The 19,015-nt window shown below is 38.5% G+C and overlaps 1 protein-coding gene across 3 annotated transcripts; it reads left to right on the top strand.

Moving 5' to 3' along the window:
- Positions 1 to 5,823: 5,823 nt before the first annotated feature.
- Positions 5,824 to 14,776, top strand: hprt1 (hypoxanthine phosphoribosyltransferase 1). Of its 3 annotated transcripts, none has more exons than XM_058397970.1 (9): positions 5,825 to 5,999; positions 11,202 to 11,308; positions 11,525 to 11,708; positions 12,633 to 12,698; positions 12,870 to 12,887; positions 12,979 to 13,061; positions 13,254 to 13,300; positions 13,471 to 13,547; positions 13,642 to 14,776. In XM_058397970.1, exons 1-9 carry the CDS (start codon positions 5,973 to 5,975, stop codon positions 13,687 to 13,689), a joined length of 657 nt encoding a protein of 218 aa, XP_058253953.1. In that variant the 5' UTR covers positions 5,825 to 5,972; the 3' UTR covers positions 13,690 to 14,776. The 3 variants fall into 3 exon arrangements, with proteins under 3 accessions (XP_058253955.1, XP_058253953.1, XP_058253956.1); XM_058397973.1 differs by having other exon boundaries at positions 5,919 to 6,065; XM_058397972.1 differs by lacking the exon at positions 13,471 to 13,547 and having other exon boundaries at positions 5,824 to 5,999.
- The last annotated feature ends 4,239 nt before the right edge of the window (positions 14,777 to 19,015 follow it).

Below are 19,015 nucleotides of genomic sequence, written 5' to 3'. Positions count from 1 at the left end.
GTAGTTCTTCCTTCATGCATTTTGAAAAATGTCATCACCTGAAGGTTCACCTAACTGTTTACAGTATTAATAATGACCTGAGTCCATAACCACATTGCATTAGAGGATGCATTGGCAGTGAAGGACAGGGATTACTGATATTATAATATTATTAATCAGACTGTTATGTAGTTGTGGTTATTGCAGTGCAGTCCCGAATAATATAAAATAACCCATGATGTTTTTGTGGGTTTAATTACACTTTAAGGGGCTGTGAATTTATAGATCTAAATCAATCTAATGGCTTGACTATATATTTGAAGAGCTTTTTGCATACTTGATTAAGAAGGAGATGCATTTAAGAGTATATTTAGATTTTAATCTCAGTGTTCAGTCAGCCCTCCATGTACAACACACTGGGATTTGAATCCAGTGCCTTGAACCAAACATGGTACTTTAATTGTCCTGGTCAAGTGACAGTTTATTAAATAATTACAAACAATTTTTCCTCTTGGGGATGCTTGGTGTCTAGTAGAGGTGCCCATTCGGACTGGGAGACTCTGGCAGGTGTGGATGCCCAGAAAAAATGATCACTGGACTTAAAGTGAAGGCATAAAGCTAGTGTGACTGCTGCTTGTTAACTGCTGATTTTAGTTCCTACTAGTGTTAGAAAGATGCACCTTGTGCTTAAAGATTCACAATTCACATTTGCAGGGTTGATTTTCAAAAGGTAAAAAATTGCAATGAACAACCTAAAAGTAATTTTGTTTATTTTATTTGAATTAAGTTGATGTAAGTTCCTTTACAAAACACTGAGCTGATATAAACAGCTGCAGGAACAGGCAGGTGGAATTAAAATGTGTGTGTGTGAGAAGTTTGCTGATTAAGGTTTTGCACAAGCTTGTGATATTCACAAGAGATCTTCGGTAACTTAATGTTGCTGACTGGCAGAAAAAGCCTCTCACGAGAAAAAAAAAGGGTTCCGGGTGAAGTACACTAGCTGTTGGTGGGTTATTATAAGTCTGTAACAGGGATGTGTGAATTAATAACATGCAACATAGAGTCTAGCAGCTGATTTGTTAGTCGTTTTACACATGACTTTGCTCATTGTATCTTAAAACGCACAAAAGACCTGAAACTAGCCTAAAGATTTTTTTGTTTGTCATTACTCTTAAACTATTGTGATCTGGCAACCTTGTCATTAATAACCTATCCTCTGCACCTCCACTGAGCATGATCTCTATTACTGGTTTTGCAATATGGAAACGTGAATCAATGTAACATCACCTTATAGAGTTGGTGTCTTTACTTGATCACTGGCTTTCAAATGGACAAATCGATTTGGCACATTCAACCAGGGCAACTGTGCCTGTGGATTTGACCCAGAATAAATCTGCAACTGAGCACTATGACTGCAAGGACTGAAACACTCCCAAAAGCAAGAGCCCCTTGTATATGTACTACTGTGGAAGCTGCTCCACAGGTAACTCCACTACAATGGCTGATTCCCAAAACACTAACTATTCTCCAGGAACTGCTAGTCAGGGGCAAGCCCTCATATACTGTATATTACAACAACATGGATGGAATGTCTGTGGGTGTTTGGAAACTGAGCTTTTGGCTAGCAATCATTTTTACATAACCGGCAGGAGAATTGCACGCTCTGGATTGAAGCTTTACATCCATCTGTGACTAGATGACTCAGAGTGACCCTGTAGTTTAATCCAGGATTCCTGAAGGTGAGGCTGCAAAGTGTTTCTTGCTATGCCCAGTATGTGGCTGCAATGCAGACTGTATACAACCATGTGAATCTCGAACCAACTGTTCATCTCTCACAGAGATAAAACTGAACAGACGCTGGCCCACTGGATAGTGGATAGCCTACTGTGCTGATTACACCAGGATTCCTTGCCGTTTTAGACATTCTGGCTGTAGAAATGTCATGCCTTGCATGTTCATGCACACCAGAAGCCATCTAGGTGATTCTTTCCAACCACTGTTATCCTATGATTATAGAGCTATGGCTCTATATGTCCTTAACTTTCATTAGACAAGTATTACTGCCAAGAGCAGTGCAAAGATCATGTTTGTCTTGTCCAGTTCCCTCTGAAATTATTGAAATAGCAAGGGCAATTTTTATTTTTTGATTTATTTATTTATTGCTTACTATACACTTAAGACATTTGGGTTAAGATCAAAAGATTAGAATATAGAAATCTGGATGCATTAAACAACACAGAACATGGCACCTTTGGTGGCAGACAACCCAATTTTTTTTAAGTGAGCAAAAAAGTCTAAAAAAACACTTCATGTTTGCTTGTTTATGTCTCACTTGCAATAACTGCATGAAGTTGCCAAACCACTGACATCACCAAACTTTTGCATTTGTTTGTGAATCTTTTCTCTTCTTGTACCACGGCTTTTTCAGTTGTTGCATGTTTAGGGTGTTTCTGCCTTCTGTCTCATCTTCAGGAGGTGAAATGTACACACAATTGAGTGATTGACTTGGCCAGTCTAAATCCTTACATTTTTCCCCTGATCATGTCCCTGAATGTGTGGACAGGGTGTTTTGTGTCATTGTCTTGCTGCATGCTAAAGTTTCTCACAATTAGATTGGATGCGTTCCTTTGTAAAAAAAAAAAAATAAAATAAGCAGACAGATTTGCGAATTCATTCTGCTGCTACCATCATGAGTTTATCAACAATAAAGATTTGCAATCTTGTTCAATAGGCATGACACTACTTTTAACATGCTTGACTGATGAGCCTGTATGTTTTGGATCGTGAACAGATCCTTTCTTTTTCCATAATTTGGCCAGAACTTTTGTGATTCAACCCTGATCTATCTATCTTTACCAGGATTAAATGATTACTCAAGATGAATAAATAAATATTACCCACTCATCTCCAAAAGGTGTCCGATGAACCACTACTCAACTGGGAACCTTAAAAATTAAAATGATGTATTTTTAATAAACAAAATAATGCTAATTCTAAGCTGGCTGCTTAAGAAGGCACCACCTTTGTGCAATTATCACAAGATGTGAAGGGGAGAAAAAAGATGGCAGCCCTTTAAGTGACCAGCTGACCAAGACCCTCTTGCAGACCGTAGGATTTTCTGATTTGGGATGTTTTACTGGCAACAGAAATTAATTCCACAAATTTTCCAGATTGCATGCAAAAGTAACCATGCAATCAGTTGCACTTTTCATTCAGCTGAAAATGTATTTATTTCCTCACCATTTGCAACTGACACATTGTTAGTGGAGTTCCCTTTAAGAGATTAACTCTAGATCTCACTCTTGTTATAATGTAGCAAATAAAGTAGTGATTATACACTGATCAGCCATAACATTAAAACCATTTGCCTAATATTGTGTAGGCCCTTGTGCTGCCGAAACAGTTCTCACCTGTCAAGGCATGGACTCCACAAGACCTTCATTAGTCTAGTCCTGTTAGTGTCAAGGTGGGACCTCTATGGATCAGATTTGTTTGTCCAGCACATCTCACAGATGCTTCCCACAGATCTGGGGTTTCTGGAGGCCATGAAGGACTGTACTTCATCTGTAACAGTGTTTAGGTAGGTGGTACATGTCAAAGTAACATCTGCAAGAATGCAGGGACCCAAGGTTTCCCAGCAAAACACTGCCCAGAGCATCACACTCTTTTTGCTAGCTTGCCTTCTTCCCATAGTGCATCCTGGTGCCTTCTCTTCCCCAGATCAACAACTCACATTCACTTGGCCACCCATGTAAAGTAGAAGAAACCATGATTCATCAGACCAGGCCACTTTCTGACTCCATGGTCCAGTTCTGATGCTCATGTGGCCACTGTAGGTGCATTTGGCAGTAGATGTGGGTCAGCATGGGCACTCTGTAGCTACACAGTCTTATATGTGGCAAGCTGTAATGTGCTGTGTGCTGACACCTTTCTATCATAGCCAACATTAACTTTTCCAGTAATATGTGCCACAAAAGTTCATCTGTGGGATTGGACCAGATGGGCTAACTTTTCACTCCCCACATGCTACAAGGAGCCTTGGGCATCCATGACCCTGACCCTGTGATCTTTGGACCACTTATGGTAGGTTCTGACCACTGCATACCAGGAACACCCTACAAAACCTGCTGTTTTGGAGATACTGAGATCCTGTTGTGTAACAATCACAATTTAGTCCTTGTCAGAGTCATTCAGATCATTATGCTGGCCCATTTTCCTTGCTTCCAACACATCAACTTCAAAAACTAACTAATATATCCAACCCCTTGACAGTCAGCATTGTAACAAGATAATTGATGTTATTCACTTCACCTGTCAGTGGTTTTAATGTTATGGTTGATTGTGTACATTTTGAATCTGCTCACCAATCTCTTTCAAGTAGACATGCCCCCAAATGGGTTAATACTCCCTATACAAGTACCCCTCATCGATCATGGACTCTAAGCATCAGCTAGTGCACTACATGATTAATAGTAATCAGGTTGGGGTCCAGCCCTGTTTGTGTCTTTATCTCGCTAAACACGCCCCACCGTGGAATCATTTTGATACATCCCAGAAACTCGAATCTTTTGATTCCGGTCAACAAAAAGAACCGTCCAGAGTTGTTTACTGCTTTGTTCAGAAACACTTGCCGTAAGTTACCGCATTTCACCATTAGGTGGCGCAAGTGGGTGTGTTTCTAGATAATATGAATGTTGTTCTTTCATTCACTCAAAACAATAATTTTAAAACCTGACGTTTTTAGGAGACAGGTTTTAGTATCAAGATTTATTTAAATAGGTGAATTTATTTACAAGAATAACATTTCAGTCAGAAAATGGTCACGAATGAGGATACGAATGTTTACATACATGTATGCAGTAGTTTTCAGTGCTGCAATACAAAAAAATATGCCACCAGTAATTCAGTCATGTGTACACACTTACACAATATTGCCAAAAGTTTTGGGACACCCCTTCAAATCATTGAATTCAGATGTTGCTTAGCTCCAGAGAAAGGAACTCTTAATGCTTCAACATATCAAGAGATTTTGGACAATTTCATGCTCCCAACTTTGTGGGAACAGTTTGGGGATGACCCCTTCCTGTTCCAACATGACTGTGCACCAGTGCACAAAGCAAGGTCCATAAAGACATGGATGAGTGAGTTTGGTGTGGAGGAAGTTCACAGAGTCCTGACCTCAACCTGATAGAACACCATTGAGATGAATTAGAGCAGAGACTGACCAAAACCGATGTCTGCCTTTACATGCACATGAATGTAATATGGAGTTGGCCCACCCTTTGCAGCTATAACACCTTCAACTCTTTTGGGAAGGCTTTCCACAAGGTTTAGGAGTGTGTTTATGGGAATTTTTGACCATCCTCTAGAAGCACATTTGTAAGGTCAGGCACTGATGTTGGACGAAAAAGCTTGGCTTGCAGTCTCCGGCTCTAATTCATCCCAAAGGTGTTCTATCAGGTTGAGGTCCGGACTCTGTGCAGGCCAGTCAAGTTTCTCCACACCAAACTCACTCATCCATGTCTTTATGGACCCTGCTTTTCCCACAAAGTTGGGAGCATGAAATTGTCAAAAATTTCTTGGTATGCTGAAGCATTAAGAGGTCCTTTCTCTGGAGCTAAGAGACCAAGCCCAACCCCTGAAAAACAACACATGTATAACAGATAAGGCTTGTCTCAGTGATTCAAATGCACAGTTCCCCATCTCTACCTGTTGAAAAAGTGATCAAACGACAGTGAGACAACAGAGCCTCCATCATTTGGTTCAGACTCGAAGTTTGTTCAATATGTCCAACCAGTGCCGCTCAGCCTGCTCTCTAATGAAACGTTGGTAGGGGCGGGGCTTAAACTCCATATTAAAAAAAACCTACGAGTCAGTACATGGCAGGGAACGAGAGCGGTTCATTTGCTTAAAAGATTCGTTCGAAAACACTGATTCGTTCACGTAGTGGACTTAATATAAGCAGTGAAGTTCACACTGCTCAGAGTTTGGTCATGGCGTCCAGCAGCTCCTGTGTGGTGGTATGTACTGCTGTCTTACCGTGTGCTGTTTGTCCCCGGCATGTCTCTGCTATAATGATCCGTTAGGTAACCCCGCGTCATACTACAGCTTTATGCATCTCACATGTTTATATTACATTTTACATTGCAGGAAACCTATATTTGATCTTACCAGGTTCTTAAATGAATTATACTAAGTGTTTAATTTCCGTGTTGCGTGTTTTGTATAGTTAGCATAGCATGGGTAGTTTTGAGGCCTCGGTGCACGCGCTTAGCACATGGAGGCTAAATATTGCTTCTGCTGCTCCTTATACACACCTTTTATAACATTAGATCATCTGTCAATGGGAGGGAATGAATCATGATTTAATCCAGATCCGCTGCTCCTGCCGGATGTGGAAACAATCACTCCATCAATCTCTAGTCCATATCGTAAATTATACATAATTACTCATAACCAGGGGTTAGCTCTTAAGTGTTAACCCCGTCCTATTTAACATACATTAAAGCCAGTCTATACAAGACTGAATTAATTAAATATGTTTATGTAGGTCTACACTACACCATGTAAACGGGTTATATTGAGCTCTGGCACCATCGTTTAAAATCAATGCAACTACTACAATGGTGTATAGTAACAGTGATAATGCTGATGAAATACACTTTCACACTGCTACAGAGAAATTGATTTTTTTTTTTTTTTTTTTTTAAATGGCTTTTATTTCTCGTTTCAAAGTAAATACGAACATATTTTTGATTCAAACAGTGTCTTATTTTGGCTTGTTTAAAGGTTTGTCTTGCATATCTTCGAGAGAAAATAATCTACACAATGGATATCATGGTAAAGAAGACCGCCTAACATTGTGTTGGTCTCCCTTTTGCTGACAAAACAGCCCTGACCCATCATGCACTGTGTATTGACACCTTTCTATCAGAACCAGCATTAACGTCTTCAGCAATTTCAGCAACAGTAGCTCATCTGTTGGATCGGATCACACGGGCCAGCCTTCACTGCCCGAATGCATCAGTGAGCCTCGGCGGCCCATGGCCCTGTCGCTGGCCCTTCCTTGATCACTTTTGATAGATACTGACCACTGCAGACCAGGAACACCCCACAAGAGCTGCAGTTTTGGAGATGCTTTGATCCAGTCGTCTAGCCATTACAATTAGGCCCTTGTCAAACTCGCTCAAATCCTTACGCTTGCCCATTTTTCCTGCTTTTAACACATCAACTTTGAGGACAAAATGTTCACTTGCTGCCTAATATATCCCACTCACTAACAGGTGCCATGATGAGATAATCAGTGTTATTCACATCACCTCTCAGTGCTCATAATGTTATGGCTGATCGGTGTATGTTTTAATCACATTGCCATGATATCAGAGATGAGAACATTTTTCTCAAATTCTTGGCACTTTTGAAAGAATGTAGAAAGCTCCCCTTCCTCCCAAAGCCTAGTTTAACATGCAACAGTAAAACTATGTAACCTTTTGTTTTGTTCTAACGCTACATGCTAATTTTTTTTTGTAAGCGCATAAACTGTGTACCTTTTTATAACTCGCAACCAAGTTGACTGGGCTTCAGGGTGGGAACTCCACTGTGGGAATACTTATCCATTTATTTGTTGTTTTTACAGAATAGACAAAACAGAAAACGTGTTCAGCTTCAGTGCTAGTCTCATGAAATATTAATATGATGAGCAATGCTCCACACTACTAATTGAGCTAGTCTTTTGTACATGAGCTCATTTTAGTGTCAGTTTGACAGTTCCTTTCAAAGTGTAACTGATGTACAACCCAATTAGTCATTTACAGACTGTGCCTTGAGAGGGGGCAATAACTTTTGCACAGAGTAAAATCCTCATTGATTTCGTTGACTACCTCTAGGTCACAGATAAGGTCTGCCTGTGAGGTTTCAAAACTGTGACCCGCAAATATTAAGTTCCATTTGGCAACGAATACTGCAAACAAAAAGAAAATGGAAACAACTCCACAGAGCTGTGGCGAGAAACATGAGCCAAAGCAAAGAGATTTTTTTTTTTCTTGGATTATCAGTCATATGACAAATTAACAGAATTCACTAGAACTATTTATGGGTGGGTAATGCTAATACAGTGTCTATCTTAAATATCTAGGGAAAAAAATTCTAAATTATAATTGAAATAACATTTTGCTGTTGCTGTATATTCAGTCGTGTTTTTGAGCTAGCTGTAGTGGTGGTTGGTGAGCTAGCTAATTTAAGTCTACCAACCATCAAACAATAATGTTAACCATCTTTACTTCAGATACGACATCTCATATAGCGAGAACACAATCTAGCGTCACGTGGGCATTTAATGCTGTGTTGAAACAGGACCTCTTTATGGGATAGGACACTACTGATCTTTACACTGTTTTACTGACTACACTACAATCAATCCAGTTAAATATTAGCCTTGCATTAAATGGAAATGTATATGCATGTGGTTTACACCGATCAGGCATAACATTTTGAGGTGCAGTGTATAACACTTATTATCTCCTTATCATGGCACCTATTAGAGGGTGGGATATATTAACATTTTTTCCTCAAAGTTGATGTATTAGAAGCAGGAAAAATGGGCAAGCGTAAGGATTTGAGCGAGTTTGACAAGGGCCAAATTGTGATGGCTAGACGACTGGATCAGAGCATCTACAAAACTGCAGCTCTTGTAGGGTGTTCCCAGTCTGCAGTGGTCAGTATCTGTCAAAAGTGGTCCAAGGAAGGAACAGTGGCGGACCAGCGACAGGTCATGGGCGGCCAAGGCTCAGAGATGCCCGTATGTAGAGGAGGCTGGCCCATGTGATCTGATCCAATAGACAAGCTACTGTTGTTTAAAATGATCTTAATGCTGGTTCTGATAGAAAGGAGTCAGAATACACAGTGCATGACTGGTCAAGGCTGTTTTGGCAGCAAAAGGGGGCCCAACACAATATTCAGCAGCTGATCATAATGCTATGCCCAGCTTGGTGTTTGGTGTATTTTACTAGGATGATGGTGTTTTAAAATGCAGCTGATCACACTATTGCTTAGCATAAGGTTAACATTAATCCATTAATTAACAGTATGTTACAAACTTCCAATAAATGAATCACACAGAAGGACTTGACAGAATTGCCTTTTTCGATCTTTATTTAATTCTCAAATTCGAGAGGTCAGGCCACGTTATTGTTTCTATAAAAACAGTGGATGACTTACATATTTTGAGGCTAATAATAAACAGATTAACACAGATAGGTGTTTTTACTTAACAAAGAATAGATGCATCTAACCTAAGGAAAGAAAAGTTTCTGTTGGTGTTTAACAGTTTATAAATGGAGTCTCAGGGCTTTGTAAAGGTCATTATTTTTCCTGCCATGGGAGATTCTTCATGTCAGAGGGCTTTGTGCATTCCAGTTTCTCTGTATTTTCATTTTTATCTGTTTTCTCAGCTTGTCCGTACATCCGTCCATGTGTCTCCCTCCACTCATCTGTTAGAGATACTCCTTAGTTCAGACCTTTTAAGAACAAGTTGTCGAATGGTTGAAGGATTTATATGGAATTATTATTGTAACCTGCAGATAAACTGATTTTGGAATTGATTAAGAGAGGGTCAAGGTCACACTGAGGTCAAAAGTCTGAAATATTTTTTTCTTCAATTACGTTCCCCCCCTGCTGTTTCGAAGTAAAGTTACATTGTTTTGAAAGTATTAGAACTGCAAGACAAAAACTTTTGTTATTGGTGTATACTGAAGACATTTGGGTTTAAGAGAACTATGTGGAACTACATGTTTGTCTTATTAAAACTACATGTTTGATGATAAAAACATGTCCTTCAGTTGTTCTACAGCATTTAATGTAACAATCAACAGTCCAAATTGTACTTTTGCTGAGGTAAAAAAAGGAGGAAAAGGCTGTTTTCATGTTTTATTCATGAGGTAATATATCTTAGGATGCATGAACTGTAGAAATTGTAGAAGCAGTCAAATGCAAATCAGTTTGGCTCAGTGAATCGCAGATCAGTGAATTGCAAACTCTTCTACTTGCATGATGAAAATCTCAGCCATGGATTGTTGTAACCAACAGATTTCGCCATGCCAAAAAGCATCATGTGTAATAAATAAGATGCCGCATGCAGGTTGACGTGTACTGTTGCTCAGATAAGCTCCCTTATTTTTCCCCCCATTCTTAGGTTTGTCTCTCTGGTCTTAGAAACCACAGCAGTCCTGTCAGGTAAAAATTCCATCAGTGTCTTAAACAATAACCTTTCTTTGTGACTGAGGCCTGGTGAATTTGTATGCCACTCACAGGGTCAGTGCAGGTATTGTGTTCTGCTTGGACATAATCAAAAGGGTGTCCAAGGGTGCAGCCAATGTACAGTAAGGTGCTGCTGCTGTTGAGTGGGATTATTTTTTTTTTTTGTTTTGTTTTACCAACTTAACAACCAGTCATCAAAGCCCCTGACTCAGTTGCTGTGTCCCAATTCGTCCTAAATGGTATCTGAGGTTAGAATCAATGTACACAAAAAGTAGTATGTTGAAATGAGTATCCTAAAGGTACCTGGACGGTCTACTGTGTCTGGAATATTGTCAAAATGTAGATCTGTGGGTGCATTTTTAGCTAATATTGACCATAACTACTTGTATGTCCAAGGAGGAGTTTTGTTCTAGTAGAGTCCAGTTTAACTTGCTCAAAAATCTGTCCATGTTGCTAAAAGATCAAGTTTTAAACATTTCCATATTTGGACTTCCTAGACATTCTGCATTGGGGTGATGAAAAATGTGTGGTTGATATAGTGATGACTAGTGGACATGTTTAACATATTGGTTTTAAAAGACATCTCTTTCAACCCGATGTTTGATTCAGTGACCAATCAACATGTTTACACCATGTATTACACCATATCCCAAATGTAATGTAGAAACATAAAGTTTGTGTTAGATGAATTTATTTGGCTAGGATATGCGTGACTATTTTATACTGGCCCTAAGCCACTGCTTTTTTTTTTTAATTTTTTTATGTCTGTTCCTTAAATTTCATTGGAAAGATCGTGTTCATTGTTTTGTGTACGTTACTATGTAGCCTAAATGACTCAAGAGCTGAGTGATGGGTTAATGACCGTATGAACCCTTACCCTATTCTGTGTGTGTGTGTTTGAGCTTCATTCTCACCTTTGAGGTCTGCCTGCTGCACTATTAACCACAAATATACTTTGTGAATTTCAGATCAGCGATGATGAGCAGGGTTATGATCTTGACCTCTTCTGCATACCAAAACACTATGCTTCTGACCTGGAACGTGTCTATATACCTCATGGACTAATCATGGACAGGTATTTGGCAAACATTTAACGTTCCCTTAGCTCTAGTGCTTTCTCTGTAAACCCAGAGAAAGACTTATCTCAGTCATGTGAAGGTTGAGTAACCAGCACAAGTTTACAGATATGAGAGTAAATGACCTTTGCTTGCGTAAAATGAGAACTGATCCTATGCTGATTTTGAATGGAAAGCCGAATCCAGCAAGCCTCACTGTTCCCTAATCTCTGCAGGACCGAGCGACTGGCCAGAGAAATCATGAAGGATATGGGGGGACACCACATTGTTGCCCTCTGTGTGCTCAAAGGGGGCTACAAGTTCTTTGCGGACCTGCTAGACTACATCAAAGCATTGAACCGCAACAGCGATCGCTCCATTCCAATGACTGTGGACTTTATTCGCCTCAAAAGCTACCAAGTAAAAAAAAAAAAAAACCCTGACCTTTCTTTGATTGCTTGTTCCCCCCCACCATATTCAGCTGTATTGTACTGTCATATCAGCATATGCAGATGACCCAAATTACACTTTTACATTTCTCATGCTTACTAGGATTATATCTAGAGATTATCCACATACGAAAAGATGCATTTAAAAATATATAACTCTAGTCACTCAAACTGTTCATCCCTCTACCCCACACTTAAAATGCAAAAGAAAAATGCAAACAAGTTAAAATGTTTATTGATATCAGTAACATTAAAATGGCTGAAAATTATACCATTTTTGGTATGTGATAAGAACCTTCCAGCACAACTAAAAATAAAGAACAAGACACAGGAAGCTGATGCTAGACTGCATTGAGACAATTTGCATATTAACAGACGCTGCAGCTCCCTATTTCAGTATCTGTCTGCAGACCACCATTAAATCAGATGTAAATGCATGCATACAATCACAAGACACATGAAATGACTAGATATAGGTGAAGTTCAGTCAATGTTACTGCTAATTCACCACAGATGCATCGTTTATATGACTTTTTAGATCCATTTACATGCAAATTATTTGTTTCTATGCAATTGCAAGCTGCTTAGTCATAGCACAATTGCCAGTTGTTGCTTTTTATATAAAGGTCGGTCGAAGTACATTAAAAGTAGAAGTGGGATTTTGTCGCTGCAGAGACAGTGTTTAGAACAAGTGCTCATGTTAGCCATCGTCATGCAGCTGGTGTGAAAAATGGAAGTGTATTTATTCCTTGTCACACATCATGTGTATGTTCTGTGTGAAACAGCCTTTAGTGCTAATGTAAAAACCAGTTTCCCCTATATTAGTGACAGAAATGTCATTTGTTACACACTTTTTTTTTTCTTTTTTCTTTTTTCTTTTTTTTTTTTTTAACAGAATGACCAGTCTACAGGTGAGATTAAGGTGATTGGTGGAGATGATCTGTCCACACTAACAGGGAAGGTAAGTGAGCAAAAGCATGCACCTGTTCTGCTTTTGTTAGCTTTCAAGTACAGAAGATTTCCAAAGGAAAATGGAGAAATTGAGTTAAAAGAGCAGGAACTGTTTGAAATCTGGTAGATGATTAATTATTGACCTCTTTCTCTCTCTCTCTCTCTGTCTGCTTCACTGAAGAATGTCTTGATCGTGGAGGTACGAGTGAATTTATGGTACATTAAATACCCTATGATGTTTCATCACTTTTGTGGTATTTGTCATTAATGCAATTTGTTTCATTCTTAAGGATATAATTGATACTGGGAAAACAATGCAGACCTTGTTAGAACTTCTCAAGCAGTACAATCCAAAAATGGTCAAGGTGGCCAGGTAAGAAGAGATACGAGGAGGATAGGAAGCCCTTATATTAAGAATATGCAAAATATGACCGTGAGTTGTATTTGTGATTATTTGTCAAAGTTACAAAGATCGGTGTAATTATTGTATACTTTTACATGTCAGAATCATTTTATGTCTCTATCAGTAATGATCTCGTTTTGTTTTTTTTTTCTCTTATAAAAGTTTACTTGTGAAGAGGACACCAAGGAGTGTTGGCTATAGACCTGACTGTAAGTTGAGTTAAGCGTTCATCCTAATTCCTGATGCTGTAAATGAATGTTTTGATGCACATTGTAAATAAATAGATGGATCGGATTGCATGCACACACAAGGTCACATGCTCAATTTATTACCATTTACATGACAAATCGTTAATTCCCCCCCCCCTCCCCCCCTCTAGTTGTAGGATTCGAGGTCCCTGACAAATTTGTGGTGGGATATGCGCTAGATTACAACGAGTACTTTAGAGATTTAAATGTAAGTTATTGTGTGGATTTATTTATTTATTTATTTTTTTGTGAAATTATTTGTACATAAACATGAGCTGACGTTGTCCTGTTCTGCCTTTCAGCATATCTGTGTCATCAGTGAAACGGGAAAAGAGAAGTACAAAGCTTGATGTGTTCTGCACCTCGCCCCTTTAGCTGTGCATAATTTTTATTGACGACCTCCTTTTTTTTTTTTTTTTTTTAAAAAAAAAAAAAAAAAATCACATCTGCTTTGTCATTTTAAGAAGCGTTGCTTGCTGTAGATATCCAGGATTAATTTGCTCCTTTTATCCAGGAGTGGAAAGTGCAGAGTTAACAAAGCACGATAGCTCAGATTGGGAGCCCCAAGCCTTTTTCTGCTGATCACAGATGTATTTTCTTTTGAATGTATACAAATATAAAATATCTATATATATGGTAAATATCTTTAATTTATTTTGTATCATTTTGAAATAATTGCCTGATCTTTTTTTTTTTTATGTTAAAAAAGTGAGCTTGCAGCCAAAATTAACAAGATCTTGATTGGATCAATCTTATCTATTTGCTTATTGAACAAAAATGAATTTCTAGTCAGACATTTACATTGTATAAGCCATGACGTGTATAATCAATGATGTGGTGCATTTTTTTTTTATTTAATTTTTTTTATGGGTTTTTTTTTTTGGGACCGGGTTTGATTTGATTTCTAAGACTAGCAGGACGGCTGTACTATCAATTGACCGTTATTACAACGTTTCCTTGCTATTTTATTTTTTATGACTACTTATTGTAGTTTACTAGATGTTCTCGGAATACTTCACTTTTTTTTTTTTATGTGAAAGAAGTAAAACGTTATGGTGCCTTATGTTAAGTCATATAGCCACAATAACAATTCTATCAATACATTTTCAGCAAAAACACGATTAAGGGATGAAAGAATAACTTGTGCTACTCTACATGTATTTGCAGTTTTAGCAACACCATTTACCAGCGTGTGCATTAGCCTTACTATATATATATATAGATTAATATAATGGTCATAAAGCAATCTAGGTTTTATAATTGATTATTCTAATTAGATGTGTGGTTTCAGATGTACGTGTTCAAGCAACATCCCAGTCCTGAAGCAGCTTTGGCGAACCGATCATTCAGATCATGTAATTGGACCACTCTATAAGAAAGGCTTGTGAATGATGACAATGTATTTGACTGAAGACATTAAATAGTGTTTCATTTAAATCTGGAAAAAGCATTCGTCTTTCTACACTCAGCTTCTCTTCAAATATGTCACAGACTCACAGAGGTAATATCATGTGTCATATGGTGCACAGATGGTCCAAGTGCTGTCTGAATCAACACTACTCCATGCAATCTGATCCTGGAAAACTCGTAGGAATTATACTGGGCAGTTCTGTTGGATTTCAAAAGAAGCTCCATAACCCCATCGGTCACCTTCACTGTAACTTTGTATGAGCTGCTATAAGATAATATACCTTAATATGCTAGAATTGAAGTTATAACTTCACTGTTCTAATTTCTGTTGAAATGTAATTCTGGTACAGTGTGCCAGGTTTTAGTTTAAAACCAAAAATGTACCATTTCATCAAATATACCACATAGCTCTAAGGTTTACAGTTGGACTTTTCAGTACTAAAGTGATTTATGGTAGGTATGACACACCAAACATGATTTAGTGGCTTTGTTGAGACCGGGGATTGTGTAGAAAGACCTTACTGGAGAAGAACAGTCAAGTCATGAGGCTTTTATTGTCCTTTCAACCACATATAGTTAAAGCAATACATAATGAAATGAGAGAGCTACAGAACAAAAACAACACACAGCTAAGGGCAGAAAGTAGTGGTCTTAACTACATAAAATGCAAAACTGGATACTCTCAACATCCAACTCCAGGACTGAAGTGCAGTTATAACACGACTCGTACTAGAAGTTGAACACAAATGAAGCACTGATGTGTTACCAGGATTGTGTTGAGTTGGTAAAGTTCTGGAATTTTACCAGCAGCTCCTCATGATCTGCATCTCCTTTATCACTACAAACCATGATGTGCTGCTAGTAAAGCTACCAGCATGAGAAAAAGAAAAGAAACCTAGAAAGCAGCCCACTGAAACTGATGAATAAACTGCCTAGAAGGGAAGAAAAGAAAACGTGCTACAGTTAGTTTCACAGAAAGTCGAGTTCACAGTTTATCAACTCACCAGTTGCAATGTACGCTGCCAAGTCCTGTCTTATTTTTCTATCTGGTACATTTATGATGTATGTCTTTCATTTAGAATTATTTATTTTCTAGTTTAAAGAAGTGCATGTGTTGTAAAAGTATTCACTTGTTTACTGGATATACACACCGATCAGGCAAAACATTATGAGCACTGACAGGTGAAGTGAATAACACGGATTATCTCCTCATCATGGCACCTGTTAGTGGGTGGGATATATTAGGCAGCAAGTCAAAATTTTGTCCTCCAAATTGGTGTGTTAGAAGCAGGAAAAATGGGCGTAAGGATTTGAGCGAGTTTGACAAGGGCCAAATTGTGATGGCTAAACGACTGGATCAGAGCATCTCCAAAACTGCAGCTCATGTGGGGTGTTCCCGGTCTGCAGTGGTCAGTATCACAGTGGTGAACCGGCGACATGTGCGTTCAAGGCTGGGCCGTGTGATCCGATCCAAATTGCTGAAGAAGTTAATGCTGGTTCTGATAAAAAAGTGTCAATACACAGTGCATGACGGGTCAGGACTGCTTTGGCAGCAAAAGGGGAACCAACACAATATTGAGCCGGTGGTTATAATGTTATGCCTGATCGGTGTAACATGAATTGAAAACTAGCAGTTATCTCGCTGGTGTAAAGTTTACAGTGAGAGAAGAGTGCCCTCTACAGGAACGTGAGAAAATATCAGGACAACTTGGTGGCTTTACTTTAGGGACAGGCCTCAGCTTGCTTGCAGTTTTGTTTTTTTTGCTGGATATAAGCAAAGTGGGTTCCCTGGAAATACACACTGAAATCTGATCTGCAGTAATAATCTCCCTGAGTCGGACAATTGCTTGCAGGGTTTATTTGACATTAAATGGTGCATGTACTTGCATATCTGCTACATTTAAACATACTTATGAAGCGGAGCACTCTTAATTGCTGAATTAACAAACTACTAATAAATAAAGCTATAAATAATTGCACAAGTGGAAGCAGAAACGCGTTAAAGCTCTGAGGTAATGAGAGCTGTGACAAGTGCAATCCGGACACTGTGGTGTAGATCGGTTTCTCCTGTAATTAATACACACGTGTACAATAAACCAAAAAACTTATCATATATGATATATATATACATATTCCTCGGGCACTGCTGTGAAGATAGCCTTCTTGCACGAGCCTACATGGACGACAAAAACAAGTCTGTACATGCTGGTGTTGACAAATCAATGAGCATTATTGCTAACTCAGCAAGAACAACGTACTATTTTTTTTTATTTTATTTAAACAGCATTAAACATTTCACGTACATATAACCTATATTTTCACATATTCTGATCAGCTGAACACGGTTTAGTTTGGGATATGTACTTTTAATATGGTCCCTCTATATGGCCCCTGTATGTGGTCCAGCATTTATAACTATCACGTTAGCGCTCAGCACGACACTTTCAGCACACAAAATATTAAAACACAAATGGTTGTACACTAAACGTTTTAAGCGTAGAAACTCTCAAATCTGGCTGGAAACATCTTTTATTATTTAACTACCGAGAAAAAGTACCCTTTGCTGCCAGGAAACAGCGCTTATATGAAACCAACACAATGGAAATCTCTTCAAAAGCACAGTGAAACAGATCTGAAGCTTATAAACGGCAAGTGAAGTGACAGACTAAGAGATTTAAAAAATAAATAAATAAAAATAAATAAAAAATAGTGAAAAATATTACACTGAAAATCCTCAAACTTACCTCCTGCCCAATCGAAAATGGCGCCGAAACGTAAAAAAGTCCGAAATTTGGTTGCACGGTCTCCTGCAAAGCTTTGTGGGAGCCTGAGTGCTGCTGCAGACTCTCTCTCTCTCCGTTTCTCTCTCTCTCTCTCTCTCTCTCTCTCTCTCTCTCTCTCTCTCTCTCTCTCACACACACACACACACACACACACACACAGACAGACAGACAGACAGACAGAGGAGGGAGGAGTGCAGCCCAGCGGCCACCTTCTTACTACACACACACTAATCTACTCCAATGTGTGAGAGTGTTAGATAACATCAAGTGTAATCATTTTAGCGTTTACTTGTGTTTGTGTTTGTCTCTTTCCATTTCTCACCACTAGCTTTATGCAATTACATGTAGAAGAATATTAAAGAAAAGGTAGAAGTTAAAAAAAAAAAATGTCACCACAACACTATGTTGCTCAGATGTTGACCCTAATAAATGCCATTAGTTTTCGGGTCATCTGTTTTTTTAAACATCATGTACTATCCAGCATGCTTCACACCTCTAATCTATTCACATTATTAATTCTCTCTTTTGTTAACTGCTTATATATCACTAGTCTGTCTCTATGAGATACAGTGTATGCTGTAGTTTGCCCTTTGTAAAGCAAAATAGCTGTGTAGTGCCTGTTACCAAAGATGCCCAGAGAAGTGAAGTATTATAACAAGTAAATATTAAAGAAAATGTCGGTCCTGAAACACATTAAATATATTTTTTAGTTAAAATTATTTATACAGAAGATTTATACAGTGGCTTAGTGGTCAGCACAATTGCCTTGTGTGTGTGTGTGTGTGTGTAAAAATTTGCATGTTCTTTCTGTGCCTCTGGGGTTTCCTCCAGATACTCTGGTTTCCTCCCCCAGTCTATAAACATGTGTTGTCTGTAGTGTCTCAGTGTGTGTGCAATTGTGTGCAAAAGAGTCTCCCAGGCTTTTAGGATCTCCTAGGATAGGCTCCAGGTTCCTTCCCTGCAACCCATCTGCTGTGTTTGGTGTTTCTGGTGACATTTTGTATTTCTGTTATTCTTTATGTAAGTATACAGTGTTTAAAACACTTAACACTTACTAACATAAGATAATGGTGAGATTTATCTATAAACCAAAAAAGGGCAAGTGCTTATTTAACTTATTTTTTAAGAAATGTTCAGTGTTGCTCAGTGTCATATTAATGATAATCCAGTGTAGGAATAGCAGAGATGGCAAAAGCTGGAGTCAAAGTTCTAAAATGCAATAAAATAATACAATGCATTTGAGTCAGCTTAGGTATTTAGCAAACTGCAAGATGACAAACATGATGGTGTTGATGGGAAAATTAGCTTTTTGAAAAGAGCATTACAGATGAGGAGCAGAGAAAGAACAGAAACACTGCTGAATCAGTCCCTTTGTGCAAGGGCTAAATCTCACTGGTGCCACAATCAGCAGGTAGTTGAACGGTATTTTGGAGTGAAAACACACCAGAATGTCAAGGAAAGATGTTTCAAATGCAACAATCAA

The sequence above is a fragment of the Hemibagrus wyckioides genome, linkage group LG08, assembly GCF_019097595.1.
Source record: "Hemibagrus wyckioides isolate EC202008001 linkage group LG08, SWU_Hwy_1.0, whole genome shotgun sequence".
Taxonomy (NCBI): domain Eukaryota; kingdom Metazoa; phylum Chordata; class Actinopteri; order Siluriformes; family Bagridae; genus Hemibagrus; species Hemibagrus wyckioides.
This window is presented reverse-complemented; position numbering and strand designations above follow the sequence as displayed.